At 41.4% G+C, this 14,666-nt stretch overlaps 1 protein-coding gene across 1 annotated transcript in view; it reads left to right on the plus strand.

The window, feature by feature from the left end:
* Positions 1–14,666, plus strand: part of UTP20 (UTP20 small subunit processome component) — a 62,780-nt gene that overhangs the window by 12,963 nt on the left and 35,151 nt on the right. Inside the window, exons 13-27 of the mRNA XM_086750951.1 lie at positions 53–208; positions 662–750; positions 2,176–2,281; positions 3,465–3,615; positions 4,044–4,106; positions 4,439–4,597; positions 5,646–5,722; positions 6,583–6,662; positions 7,356–7,599; positions 8,551–8,751; positions 10,544–10,634; positions 11,018–11,103; positions 11,683–11,808; positions 12,361–12,527; positions 13,052–13,260. Of these exons, the coding sequence (XP_086607077.1) occupies positions 53–208; positions 662–750; positions 2,176–2,281; positions 3,465–3,615; positions 4,044–4,106; positions 4,439–4,597; positions 5,646–5,722; positions 6,583–6,662; positions 7,356–7,599; positions 8,551–8,751; positions 10,544–10,634; positions 11,018–11,103; positions 11,683–11,808; positions 12,361–12,527; positions 13,052–13,260 (2,005 nt within the window). The remainder of the gene's footprint in view (positions 1–52; positions 209–661; positions 751–2,175; positions 2,282–3,464; positions 3,616–4,043; positions 4,107–4,438; positions 4,598–5,645; positions 5,723–6,582; positions 6,663–7,355; positions 7,600–8,550; positions 8,752–10,543; positions 10,635–11,017; positions 11,104–11,682; positions 11,809–12,360; positions 12,528–13,051; positions 13,261–14,666) is intronic.

The following is a 14,666-nucleotide window of genomic DNA, read 5'->3' on the forward strand; positions in this document are numbered from 1 at the left end:
ACAATCTCTGATATGCAGTGGTGGGTTACTAAAAAGTTTGATTTTATTTTAGCTCTAATACAAGGCAACAAACAAGTAAAAGACAAGGAGGAAAGGCAGAAGTACCAGTGTTGGATCATGTGCTGTCTTTAATGCATTTACCGGAGAAGGAAGACATCACTGATCTCTCACAGCCTTGGCTTGCATTGGTTGTACTGCCACATATTAGGTAAAGGATATTCTAAGGTACTATTGTCATGTATTTATGTGGTACTGTCCAGTTCACTATCTGCCTGATAACATTTTACTAAGGGAAGGACAATGATTAATAATCCTAATTTGAGGAAACCAGGGTTAGAAGGTGAAAAAATGCTATATTTATATTCTAGTACATAGAGATGTTCTTGACAAGTTTCACTTTCAGTGTTTTAAGCACTGCCCTCTCTTGGCAGTGGTTTTCTCAATAATTACAATTTTCTTGTGTGGAAGGAATAGTTGGACAAAAGATGAATGCTACAACTTAAATTGTGAATCAGAAATAGCAAAAATGGTTTGCTGCTGGTTCAAGCTTGAGGTGAGCTATCTGTAATTTAATACAAGATAGATGTGAAAGAAAGCGTTCATATGTGCATTGGTGTCAGTGTAACACAAATATAAAAGTCTTGCCATTTATTTTGGACAGACCGATGGATAAAGAAAATATTCTGCCCCGTGTGACAAGTTTTATAGACTCTCTCTTCACAGCCATTGACAAAGGAAGCCTCTGCAAAGGTCAGTTAAGGTTATTTCCTGTTTATTTGCTTTTTGGTGATATATTAAAAGAATGTAAAGCAGTTTTTCTGATGACACAAAGCATGAAAATGAATAGCAGTAGCATTGTACCCAAAATGTATTGACGAATTGACCAGCTCAAGTGAAACTAGAAAAGCAAAGCCTGGGAGGAAACACCCTCCAGGAAATGATTCTCCATTTGCTGTTGGTAATAATAATGGGGTGGCAGATGTTCTGCAAAGTGAAGGAGAGAAGAGATAATTGGGAAGGAAAAGAAGAAAGTGAGAAAAAAGAGGATGGAAATCAATCTAAACCAGATCCAGGCAGAAGCAATCAAGTGAACAAGAGACTGTTGGCTCACAAGCTCCAGTCAGACTATTCCAAACCTGCAGTAGTCTGGGACATTACTGTCTCTGACCTAAGTGACAGCACCAGTTCTAAAGTACTGCATCTTTTCTACAGGCATGGGTGGTCACTGGCTGTCTTCCCTCTCTGTCCAGAAAATAAAAATATTTTAATAGAGCTTGCATTGGACACGGCAGATGTTACTCAGGGGGCTTGCAAGTATTTGGCCTTGTGCCAAAGTATAAGCAAGTACTGGAATGTCCCAGGTTCAGTGTTCATCATTCCTTGGTTTGAATGGGCTTATCTAGAGTCTGGCCATTTCCCTTTATAATCGCTTTATTGACATGTATCTGCCAATTGACTCTGTTGCTTTTTCTTCTCTAGTTTTTGTCAAGCATAGTCCTTTTTGATTTAACCCTTTGTTCTCTCCTGCTTGCAGGGTTTGCATGCTGTCATGGTTATTTTAGTGGCAGTGTACTTACTCTTTTCTTAGATCTCATCTTTGATAACAGTAGTAGCAGCTAGTACCAGCTAGCAAGATGCACATTGTTATGTCTTCCTTTGCCCATAAGAGAAAACAAATGCAACCTCAGTCCTACACTCCTGCTTTCTGTTGTACCATCCTACGCTTCTTTGCTTGATTTTCCTCACCCTCCTCCCAAATGAGGGTTCCTGGATGCTTGCTTTCCTTTATGAGTTATGATAATGGTTAGAAAATACACAAGCCAGTTCTGGGATCCAACCATTTCAGGATAGAATTGTAGAATAGTTAGGGCTGGAAGGGACCTTTAAAGCTCATCTAGTCCAACCCCGCTGCAAGGAGCAGGGATATCTCCAACCAGATCAGGTTGCTCAGAGCCCTGTCCAACCTGACCATGAATGTTTCCAGGGATGGGCCATCTACTACCTCTCTGGGCAACCTGTTCAAGTGTTCCACCACCCTCAGTGTAAAAAATTTTTTCCTAATATCTAATCTGAATCCTAATACCTAATCTGATGGACCATTTCAGCACTGTACAAACACAAGTCATTGAGAACTGAGTAAATATACAGGCTGTTCTTGTTCTCTCTCTGCTCCAGGAAGCCTGTTTGTGGCCTGCCAAGCTGTAAGTACTCTTCTTAGTTTGGCAGAGTCTTCTGAAATACTCCATTTGTTACCTGTGGAGCGTGTCAAGAGTTTGGTGACGTAAGTAAACTCTGCCCGTTCTGTGATACCTTGTAATTCTCCTTGGTACAGCAAAGAGTTGACTTTGCTTTTGTGTGGAGGCTTGTTAAATGCCTCTTTTTGTGTTGCCTGTTTGTCAACGCTGGCACGTTACTTCAGTATTGTGGTTATGTAAGGTAGTGTAGACATTGTTTATTTGGAGGACCAGGTAGATGTAGTGCCTGTTCAGTGACATTTTCTCTGCAAACTGAACCTTTTTTAGACAGCTGCAAGGTAGTGTGTCAAATAAGTGGGTTCTAGTTTTACCTAGGAGTGCTGTGCTTAATAACTGTGTTACATTATGGTGGTAAAAGAGACAGGAACAGCACTTTCTGAGTTATGTCAAAAGCCTGAACTGCTGGTGGTGTTAGGATTACACCATGTCCTTACATACCCATGTGTATGCTTGTTCCACAGTGGGAGGAGGTTTTGTATGCTCTATTTTATTTATTGTAACTCTGTTCTACTTATAATTAGCACACATAACTGAGTGGCTGGAGAGGTCAAGGGAGACCGTTCATCTCTCTCCAGCAAATCCCGCTGAACTTGTCATCTCCTATCACTGTTGACTGGAGCATCGCCAAGTCTTTGGTGGCTTGAGCTTCCTGTTCAGTTGGAAATCATGGTGCCTGTGTCTGAGGCAGCTTGCCCAGATCAGGAAGTCTTAGCAGGGAGCTGCTTTTCTGACAGCTTTGGGCTGGGAGTGTGAAAGTGGCTTGGAGCAAGGGATGTAAGGTAGCAGAAGGAGATTTCCCTTTGGGCAGGCAGGATTCCTGGTGTCTCACCTAAGCCTGCATTATTCCTTTTCTGTTGAAGTTGATCACTGACTGGGCACCTGGGCAGTAGCAGCAGTCCTTATCTGACCTGTACAGATTTGTTTTCTGCAGTTGTGTGTGCGAGTCCAGTCTGCTAGCCCCGGCTCGACAAGCTTGATTAATACAAAGGAGGAATCTTATGCCTCTTGGGCTGTAATAGGTAATTGGGCTTTGAGGCTGCAAGCCAGCATGCTGGTGAGGTCTGACTTCACTGGCCTGCTGGTGCCAGCAGAGTCTGAAGTCATGTGGAATCTTCCCTTAGTATTGTTATCGTCACTGCTGCTTTATTTTCAAATATCTGTATTGTTGCAGTGCTCTCTATATGCTAATAAAACACTCCCTTGTTTTAGCACTTTCCCTTCAGACCCCTCTGCGCTGCTGCTGGCTGATCTCTATTACACAAGGTTGGTGTTGTGTGGCTGCCAGGAACCGCTTTCCCGAGGGAACCTAATGGACTTGTTTGAGAAGTTACAGCCTAATATTTCCACTGGTGTTTCCAAGGTAATTTACTTTTCTGAGCACATGCAAAGTGATTTTTGTTTTAACAATGCAATTTAAGTAAACTGAACTAAATTGCAAAGGCTAAAGGAAAAACGAGAGGCTGTGAAGCAATTACTGCCGTAATATCTGCTTAAGACTGCATCCATGACCATTTCTAAGAGCCAGCCGTGGCACGTGAGTTAACAGAGGTTAACATTTAGCCCTAGGAGGCTTGCTTCTTCCCTAGAGGTGAATCAGAGCAGGAACCTAATGTATTCATTTTGAATGGCCTGCCAGACTAGAGTAGCTCATCTGTTTCTCGACTCCAGGAGGAACCTAGTGAAATCAGCCTCCTGTGGAAAACATTTACCTCTGTGTAGGTTTGTGTATGTCTGCATACGTAGCCTGCATTCTCCAGCATGCCTCTGACTTGTTTCCACTTTGGATAGGTCCGACTGTTGACTGTCCGAATTCTAAATCATTTTGAGAATCCACCTTCTACACGGATTGAGGTAGGGCTAAAACTTTTTGGTTAACATTTCAAAGATATCTGTGTTTGATGCTGTCTGTGAACTATTTTCCACTTTGCAGAAGCAAAGCATGTGTTTGGTAGAGGTGGTCCTCTAGTTTTGTGCTTTCACATTCCAATTTTATCTCTTTGGCTCCCCTGCCTCCTGATGTTTTCAGATGTGTGAGGTTTGATGCCTAAGTGGTGGAAACCAGAGCAAGTCCCTTGACTTTTTTCTGTGGTCCAAAATGGGTGGGACTGTGTGTAGTTTGGCTAAAATACCTTTCAGTAAGAAAAGGATACTCTTAACAAAATGCGTGTCACTTGTTTGTGCAGGGTGATGGCACAGGGGAACTCCAGCCACTATTTGCCATATTGCTGCAAGCAGAACTTGTGCCAGCAACAGTGAATGATTACAGAGAGAAACTCCTCCATTTGAGGAAACTAAGATGTGATATAGTGCAGTCTACAATACCAAGTGGATATTTGCAGGAGGTAAGTAGTTATTGTCAAAAAGCAGTTGTCACATTCCTTTATTCCAAGAGAACGTTCTTATTCCATCCCTTGGATTGCAGAGTTTTTAGTAAGATTTCATAAAAAAAATCAGTTAGCTCCCAGATCAGGTTTTAGACAACTTCCTTGTTAGTGGGGATCATAGCTCCCATTGTCCTTGGGACTATTGTGTTCTCTTGGATATTTAGTAGAATAACAGTGGTATCTAGATAAATGACCCACAACCAGATTAATCAGGTCTTGATATCATGGAAAGGAAGGCAAATGATTCCAGGGAGAAGTGAGTCGTGAGCAAACTTAAAATCATGACCTTGCCATACTCTCAGCATTGGTAGGAGTCCCATTGTCCATTGGAGAGCCTAGCTTCTGGATCTTGCTGCACTGTGAAAATCTTGTATGCCTGTGACTATTGAATCTGCTACTGCTGAGCTAAAGGGGACCCCACTTTCTAGATGTTGGAAGGGTCACAGTTTTACTGGTTAAATTATCAAGGATTTGATGGGAGGGAGTTTTTTAGTTATTTTTCTGGCTGTTGCTGTATCTGTATAATTTTTTTACCTTGACTTGTAAGCTCCTATGAGGAAAGGTTGTAGGACAGTCCTACTGCCTATAGGTGAGCAAGGAGTCAGTCCAGAGGACATGCTTCTAGGCCTAGTGCAATGAAGACTCCTCAGGGAAAACTTTCCTCTTTATGAGGTCCCTAATGCTGCTACGGCAGCCCTGAAGTCCGAGAGGGAGGCAGGCAATCCAGATCATCTGCTGTGCTGAACTGATTTTTCCACATTCATGGTGTATAGGTATGGTGACTAGATCTCAGTGCAGCTTACAGTAAATGGGCTCTAGATTTCCTCATGCAGCTATGAAACAAGGAATGATAATGTGTGTGACTTGCTTCATTACTTGTAGTACTTCTGAGAGCTTCCCCGATCAAAGTTTCCTCTTTGAGAGGAAGGAAGATTAGAGGGGGTTGGTTGGTCTTCAGCTATTGCTTTTTTACATCTTGACAAGACAGTATTGTATGTCATTCTAGGTCCCTCTTCGGTATTTACTGGGAATGCTTTATATTAACTTCAGCCCTCTCTGGGATCCTGTAATTGAACTCATAATGTGAGTATATGCAGTTGGATGCTGCAATCTGTGGTTGTCTCACAGAAGACTGCTTCCATTGTTCTCTGAGCAAAAGCTGAAGTAAAAATTGGAGAGATCTGTGCATGAGAACCTTCATGTGAAGTTTTCTGAAATTAATTTGATCTCTCAAATAAATCACAACCTGTGTTTCAACTCTTACTTTTTAACTTAGTTTCTGTTTTTCTTACTATTAAAGGGAACTTGCAACAAATATAGTCAAATAGCATCAGAGTTTTGAGTCAAGGGTAGCAGGATTTGATTAGTGTTTCACAAATACTTAAAGGAGCAAGGAGTCCTTCTCAGTTTCCCCATCTCTGACTTTCCTGTCCTTACTGGAAAACCTCTAATCCTACTAAAGAGTACTATGGTCATAGCTGAGCTAAATACTGAAATCAGTGTCTGCTTTCAGTGTGACTTTATCTTGTTTTTTCCCCTCTGTTGTGTGATTAAAAAGTATGGGATTTTCCACTTCAAACTAGTGAATTAATAAAAAAATATTAAACCAGCTCTTCAAAAGATATGTCCATGCTAATTCTTCCTTTGATTCCATATGATGTTACTGTACAGAGGTCAGTAGAAAGCCTGAGAACATTTTTACTCAATTTGAGTTTGTTTGAAGTCATGAGATACAACCAGATTATTTCAATAACAACTGACATTTGGGGTCCATGAGTAAAGCCAAGGACATACAACAGCTATATCATGCAGATGTCCTGTCTTCGGACACCAACATTAAAGCAGTCATCAAAGCTTCCAATTGTGTTAGTTGTTAACTTGTCTAGTTACACGTAGCTTTTTTTATTTTCCTTTTAATTTCGTACTGTCTTATGCTTTGTTAGTTCTCATGCAAAGGAAATGGAGAATAAACAGTTCTGGAAGGTCTTGTATGAACATTTGGAGAGGGCTGCTACCTATGCTGGTAAGTCATGGCTCCTGAATGTTGTTATGACAATAATCCAGCTAATTGTGAATAACTTGACTGTGTTTTTATGTGCCCCAAATTTACGTGTGATGGGGGAATTGAAAACCAGGGCTCTTGACTACCAGTGTCGTGTACAGGGCAGGAATGGAGAGACTTGGGAGAAAACTGTGTCTCCTTCTGTCCTAAACACCAAGAAATAGATAGAAAAGGCACCTGCATTACAAGAGGAACTTGCAGGTTATGGGAAGCCATGTAGGAGTTTCATCCGTGTTTAAGGATGACTCTGTCCAGACTGATCAGGAGCAATGACAAAACATGTATAATGGGGCTGGCCATCTTTCTGCTCCTTAGATTCAATGGAATTCCTGCAAACAGTGTCTTAATTGGGTGTGCTCTTGAGGTTTACCTGTGGGTGTATGGAATCTATGATTTCATGATAGAGCCATGAGCATGCAGTCATTTGTGAACTTCTCTGTTATTCAAGAGAACTGAGCTTAACTGAGATGCATCAGGCCTGTAAGGCATCCTAGAATACTTTCTAAGCAATTCAGGTCTTTCAAGTCAGCACTAAGTACAGTTATTTAAACACATGTATGTTACCAAAAGTATTACTTTTGTAATGGGGGACTGATCCCTTGCTACTGGTGATTATGAAGTAACCTGAAGAGATTTTCTTCATTCGTTGTGTAGAAATGGAGCTGCAGAATGAACTAGATGAACAGGAGGAAAGCATTGCTGGAACAGAAAGCGAGAAGATGCCAGAAGGAGCAGTGGGGACTGTCTTCCTGGAGCAGCTGAGGACTAGAACAGATTGCAGCGAGCGGCTGGACCACACAAACTTCCGTTTTCTACTGTGGAAAGCACTGGATAAGTTTCCAGACAGAGTGGAGCCTAGGTCAAGGGAACTTTCCCCACTTCTTTTGAGATTTATTAGGCAAGTAAGATTTATTTTTCGGTTGAGAGGACACATTGCTTTCAGTGTGTTGCTGAGCTTTAAGAATATGGCTGTCCCATTATAGACTTCATTTCCTGAATGTATGGCTGATGTCTGTTTCCAGCGAAGATAACCTTTTGATTGAAATGTAAATTCTGTTAGAAACATCACACAAGAAGCAGGCTGAAATGAAACTGGCAGTGTGGTTCTGCTGCTCAGTCTCTCATTTCTTGACTTAATTTCAGTGGAAATAAAGTTTTTTTTTTTTCTTTTTTTTTTTTTTTCCTTAATGAAAATACATTTTAATTTGGAATCACAGAAGACCAAAGTGTTTTCCCCCAAGATGGGGAAAATACTGGTTTTGTTAGAGGCTGATTCAATTTCCTGCTGCTGGAGGGCGAGCAGTGGTGCACTTGCATGCATGCACATGTCAGATAGTATGATGCACATGGGGTAGATGTGATCTCATGGCAGGGGAAGGTTTCTGATATTCCTTTTCCATGATTAGAAAGCCTATGTTTTGTTTGCCTTCCTGGAAAAATTGAACCATACTATAGCAGATTAGTTTCCTCACTTCCTCACACTGCTATACTCACTTTTCACCTGCCCACTCAAGCAAACACAACCCCTATGCCCTTCACATAACCTCTTTACAGACCTCTGGTAATCCAATGATTCATGTCTTTCTCCTCCTCTCAACCAGGTACCTCCAGTCTCCTTTAGTGTATTTGTTCACTGCCTTATAGCTCTGCCACTTGTAGGCAGAGGAGCATACGCATGCTGAAATAGGTTTTTTTTTTAATTTTTAGCCATATAGTGTCCCAAGACACAGTGGCATTGATAATGAGAATGGTGGATTGTGGAGTTTTCAGTTGTTCTTGCCCTGAAACTCTGAAAAATACTACATTTCTTAATTGCTTCCTCCCTTTTTTTTTTTTTTAATAACCACAGAAATGAGTACTACCCAGCAGATTCATTAGTGGCTCCATCTCAGGATCTTAGAAAGAAAACTAGCAGTACAGTAGCAGCAAAAGAAATACCCAGTGAAGAGATGAATGATGTTGCTATGGAGGAGGAGGAAGAAGAAAAAGAGGAAGGGGAACAGATTACTGTAGGACTACTGAAAAGGAAAACAAGAAGAGCTGCTGCTAAGTAAGTATTTTTAGTTTTCCCTTGCTAGTGCTTTCACAGAAGGGCAGATTCAGCAGCTCATGTTGAAATAAAAGCTATGTTTTTATACATACTCCTTTTTCTTCTTTTGCTTGCATTTCATAATTTTTCAATGGATTATAACCACTTCAGAGTCAGAAACTCTGCTGTGCAGTACTATAAACATCCAAAGACCCTCCCCAGACTTTTTCATTATCTCCTTACCTGCTGACAGTCTGTGGTTTGTGTTACTTTAAGCAAAAAATGTGTGGTATTCTGAAGCCATTCTGGCCATTGTATCTGCATTCCTCTGGTTTCTCTGTGTGTGTCTGTTGGTCTTTTAAGACCATGGGTGTTGCCAAACACTTTGAAAAATGAGACTATTCATTTAGATATTTTAATATTGGGATTCTGCCATTGCCTACTTGTTATAAATCTTGGTCCTGGTCTGTTTAGGGACAAGGATTTTTATTTGATGGGTTTTAGACTGAAGCTACGTGCTGTTGTAATGTCATTGTTTGCAGTGCTGAATACACAGAGAAAGTGACACTTTGTACGAATTCTCCACAATTTCTCTAACCAGAGTCTTTTTACCCTGATGACCGCTGTCCATTACAAATGCATCACAAAGATTTGTATTTTGCTGCTTTTTCTGCAAGGAATGGTCCTTGTAATGATGGAGGACTTCAAAATGTCACCTTACATGTTGGAACACAATGAGTATTTGATATGTAACCTGAATTATCATTTAATTCCAGGTACCTTATAGGTGTTTATAATTTTGTTCCCAGACTCTGGCCTGTATCTGCAAATTAGCAGCAATTAAAATACAGTGACAGTCCAAGATTTTTAGGTTTTTTTTATTCCTCAACCTCCACTTCAAAATATCTGTATACTTAAGTGGAAACATTAGTTCCTGGTAGCAGTAGCAAAGGCATAAAAGATTTACCAGAGGCATGTTAATGAGTTCTGGAGTCTTTACCCCAGATGGTTCATGCAGTCAGGCCTCTGGCATGGAAGGAGAGCTCTCGGGCGCTATACCCTGCATCCTGTGACGTCTGGCTGAGGCAGTGAGAGGACCCATGCCTGCCCCAAGCTCAGCATGGAGTTGCCAGAAGGCATTGTACTCGTCCTTTGGGTGAGCCCAGCCATGGAGGAGGGTGACCCAGCTAAATGTCTGGAGAGTTCAGTGGGAGCAGCTGGTTGAACACAGCCTCTGCCAGCCCCACAGTGCATATGTTTGAGGAGATCTCACATCTTCCTCATCCTGGTCACCTCTCTCCCCTTCTACAAGGTGGAGATAGGGCAGATGTGGGGTGACACAGCCACTTCTAGAGGAAGTGACTCCCATCTGTGCTTGCAACCCAGCGTAAGTCCAGCTCAGTCTGTGGCTAAATGCAGCCCTTCATGTTGATAGGAGTGAAATGGACACTAGTTAAGGACAAGTGAATAAAGAAAGAGGTAAATTCACCTGTATGGTGTTCTAGGCTGGACTGGCAGAGAGAAGTAAGCTGCATGCTGACTGTATTCCTTTCTTATCAAAAGCTGAGCCCATCTGATGCTACTGAGGAAATGATCGTCTCTGTGCAGTGAAGTGACATCTGGAAGGAGCTGCTTAGGAGAGGATACCTCTTGCTGTGTCTCTGAAATGGAGACCTGTAGACTTGGGATCCTCTTGTGATATTTTTTCTTCTTTCTTGTTAATCAATTTTAATAAAACCCTGTTTGTTTGTGATAATGTAGGATTGTCTCTTCTGGTTATTTTAAGAAATAATTGTTTTCTTTTGCTTTACAGGCAGCTAATAGCCCACTTACAAGTTTTCTCTAAATTCTCAAATCCTCGTGCATTGTATCTGGAGCCGAAGTTGAATGCATTATATACCCAGGTGATGCAATGTGTCTTGGGATGATTTGGGTAGTCTGCTTTTTAATCTGGTTTTCCCAGATACCCAGCTGGTAACTGATTTTGAAGGCTGAAAATGCAAGCTGACAGTGGTGCAAAAGACAATTATGAAAAAACAAGTAATTCTCCTAGGTACATAGGAGGGGAAGTATATATCAACTACCGGCAAAAATGTCCACTTTTTAGGAGTGACAGTTGTGTATTTGCATCTTGGCTTTATAATGGCAGCACATACATTCTGTTCCCATTTTGCTAAGTTAGTCCAAAACCTGCTTGAGCTTGGAGCCTTTGAGTTGTTTCACTATTTTCAGTAAGCACTTCCATCTTCTAGATAGGGACTTATTTTCCTTCTTTTGCCATTTGCAGTTACTGTCCCATCAAGACCAGAATGTACAGAGAATAGCTCTTGACTGTATAATGACATACAAGCATCCTCATCTACTGCCATACAGGTAAAAGTTTTATATTATTTCAACATTGGTAAATGAGCCTGCTGTCATATCAGAAGCCTGCTTGGGGTCAGTTGCCTCAAAGAGAGAGCTTTTCTTGTATTTGTTGAAGACATATTTATAAATTTTAATTTTAGCCAGCTGTATATTTTCTATCTGAAGCATAAAATAAGGTCTTGAGGTTAGTCAGTATCTCTTTTTTGTTTGCAGGAAAATGGCAACACTTCTGGGGCAACATTCTGCCCCAGAATAGTGAGTGCTTAGTAGTTGCATAATTTTCAAGAGGTCTTTTGTGTTGATGATTTATTAATGATCACCCAGAGAAAGTGACAGCGTGAAACTGTAGTTTGTGGTTGAATAATCTCTGCAGAATTTGTCCAGGAAGTACTTTCTTACATAATTAGCTTGAACTTGCTGGCTTTTAAAATATATTTTTATAAAAGAGTGGGAACATAGTACTTGTAATATGTTATATACAGGATAGATTAGATAGGTAATTAATTAGATATAGGTGCATGTACGTGTTTATCTGTTTATTTTTATAACGCCTACCTGCCCTCAAATAATGTTTATTACTTTAAGGGAGAGCTTGCAAAGGCTGCTGGAGGATAAGAGTTTTAAAGAAGAAATAGTGCATTTCAGTATTTCTGAGGAGACCGCCGTAGTGAAAATGGAGCATCGACCGTATCTCATCCCTGTTCTTATGAGGTGTGTCATGACATGCAAGTTTGAAAGTTTCAGAGCAAAGTACCATGAGCAGAGATGTAATGCTGCTGCTTCTCATTTTAAACAGTTGAGATAAACCTGTAGTTAATGATATAGTTTGACAACTTAGTTTGTGATGTTCTCTACAGTTTCCTTATTAACACATTTATGTAATGTGTTATGCAAATAGTGTTTTCTTTAAAATACAGCATTTTGGTAAATACTGTTTCTGCTAAGGCTTACAGAGAACTGAGAGAACATTTCAGTTCACTGAGTATTGCCACTTATTAAGATACAGTGATGCAAGTTATTGTGCAGATAACTAGTTTTATACCTGAAGTGTCCAGCAAAGTTTCCATTGTAGTAGCAGAAGCTGATCTTTCACTGGGATGTTTTTGGACAATGTGTAATTCAGTGGAGACCCTGAAAGGGAGACTTCCACTCAGCTTGTTCTCACTAGCAAATATTTTTAAATGGAGTTTCTCCTGCAGATTAAGAGACTAGGAAACAGGTGGCTTGCTGAAAGCTAATGCAACCTCTTTTTGGCTCTTGAAGAATTCTCTATGGCAGAATGAGAAACAAAACAGGGAGCAAAACACAGGGCAAGTCTTCAGCGGGCACTCGCATGTCGATCGTTCTGCGATTTCTTGCCGGCTCACTGCCAGAAGAGATACGAATGTTCTTGGATCTACTCTTTGAAGCTGTGAAGCAATACAGTAATGGTAGGTACAGGCAGTGGAACCTGGGGGTATGGTGCTTCCTCACCTGTAGAGGTGTGGGAGGATGAATACACTTAATAGTGGTATGTGCTTCAGTTTGTTTTTTTTAACAGTGGCTTGGAAGGATGAAAGGATGAAGGTAAACTTTTGAGAAGGAGTGGGGTTCTCTGATCTTTTCCTTACAAAGTGTGATTGCTCTGTTTTACAGGTCCAAGGCCACAAAAACTGAATGACTTGCCACAGCTGTGCAAGTACGCTGTAGCAGGCCAGGGGTGAGCCATCGCTGGCGTCGTAGGCTAGCCTGTGTATGATGGCAATTAACAGGATTGTGAAGTGCTCTGGTACTGTAGCAGTAGGAGATGTCTGAGTGTCAGAGAGAGATGGAGACCCAGAGCTGTCCTTATTTAAAAAGCTGAATGGGAGGATCTGTAGTTTAGGGCCAAATTGCACTATTTTTCATTGAAAATTATTTTCAGTATTTTCATGGTGCTTCTTTAGATAAGTTGTTGTCCCTTTGCCTGTCGCAGGGCCTTGCCAGACTGCAGTGCTTCGAAGTATGTCAGAGCTGGATTTAGCTAAAGTCCTGCCTCTTGGGCGTCAGCATAGCCTCTTCAACGGTCTTGAAGTTGTGTTAAAAAACATGGGACATTTGATCCATCAGTACCTGCCTGAAATTCTACAGATCCTGCTCTGCATGACGGCTGTGGTATCCTGCATCCTTCAGCAAAGAGAGAAGGTACAATATACGCAAACTATGTACAAACAAACAAGTAAATCAAAATCCTTTCCCTCCTCCTCCCTTTAGCTTGCACATGTACACACACCCTCACTGGTTTGGATAAAGATAAGTTTAATGCCAGCATGGAGTGAAGCTTAGCAATTAGATGTCTGTCAAAAATAAGAGGCCAGTGATATTTGTCTGAAAGTGCTACAGGGCTCAGGCAGTGCAGGTGGAGTTAATGTATTCAGAAACCTGCTTTGGACTGTGTTTTTGTGTGAGTTGCTAAGGAGAGAGTTGGAGGTGATCTCTGCTTGCTACCTGCCTGCTCTGTGGGCAGATGGGCATGAAGGAGGGCTAAATGATTTATTGTAAGAACATGACAAGAACTTACAGCTGGAAGTTGAAATTGGCCTTAAAGATGTAGTTTCTTGACTACAAGGATAAAACATTTGAGCAGGGGAATCCAGTGTCACAATTTAAGTCTCAGTAAGATATCTGCAGAGCACTGCGGATGTGTTTTCCCTTAGTGTGCAGTGGCTGTAAGTGCAGCAAGGGTCAGGTGAGGACAACATTCTGTTAAAGATTGGCTGCACCTAAAGATGCAGCATGTTGGCTTACTGCTGCTCTGTGCCTGGGAGAGCAGCAAAGAGATCCCTGAGCTCTAGCCCAGCTATCTCAGAGGGTCTATTGCCAGCTCTTTGGAAGCCATGACATTGAGCCAGGCTTTTCTGTCTTTCTGGAACTAGTGCCTTTGCCAGGCTTCAGTCCAGAAAGGAAAGCTCAGGTCTGGTCCAGTGCGGAGCCTGATCATATGTTATGTGCAAAACAAGCAAACTGCACAGTCACCATCATCACTGCAGTGTTGAAAGGAATTATGAGATGATAGACTGAGCAAGTGGTGTGTTGGAAGGAATTATGTGATGATAGACTAAGCAAGTGGTGTTAGGTCATGAATGTTTTGTCACCATGTGTGTGTGTTCTTGCCAAGACCCATCTGTGAGCATTTGAGGTTAGAACTTGCCTTGAAAACAGTCCGTCAAACAAAGCAAGCCCTTGCAGTCAAGCAGCATCTAAGGTCTCATAGTTGCCTGCAGGCTGCACAGAACCTTGTCACTGCCCTAATTTATGAAGGGGATAAGCAAATTTTAGGATGGCAGCATCCTACAGTCTGACTTAAGCAATGAATTGCATGTGGCTACATGTTTTGTGCTGGGAATGGAGTTTTAAAAGCTGCTTCATTCATTGCTGATAGTCACGTTTTGCCAGGGTTACTGTAGTAATCCTGTCAGAGTTGCATAATGTGCAGAGTGACAGTCTGTCATTTTTCTGAACTTAATTTAGCACTTTAATAGCCCAGGAGATGTTAAAAGCTCAAGGAAGAGTGTGAGAAATCTGTTTGTCTTAGCTAATGATTAGAAGAC

Source organism: Chlamydotis macqueenii, chromosome 1, assembly GCF_036417535.1.
Source record: "Chlamydotis macqueenii isolate bChlMac1 chromosome 1, bChlMac1.mat, whole genome shotgun sequence".
In the NCBI taxonomy this organism is placed as follows: domain Eukaryota; kingdom Metazoa; phylum Chordata; class Aves; order Otidiformes; family Otididae; genus Chlamydotis; species Chlamydotis macqueenii.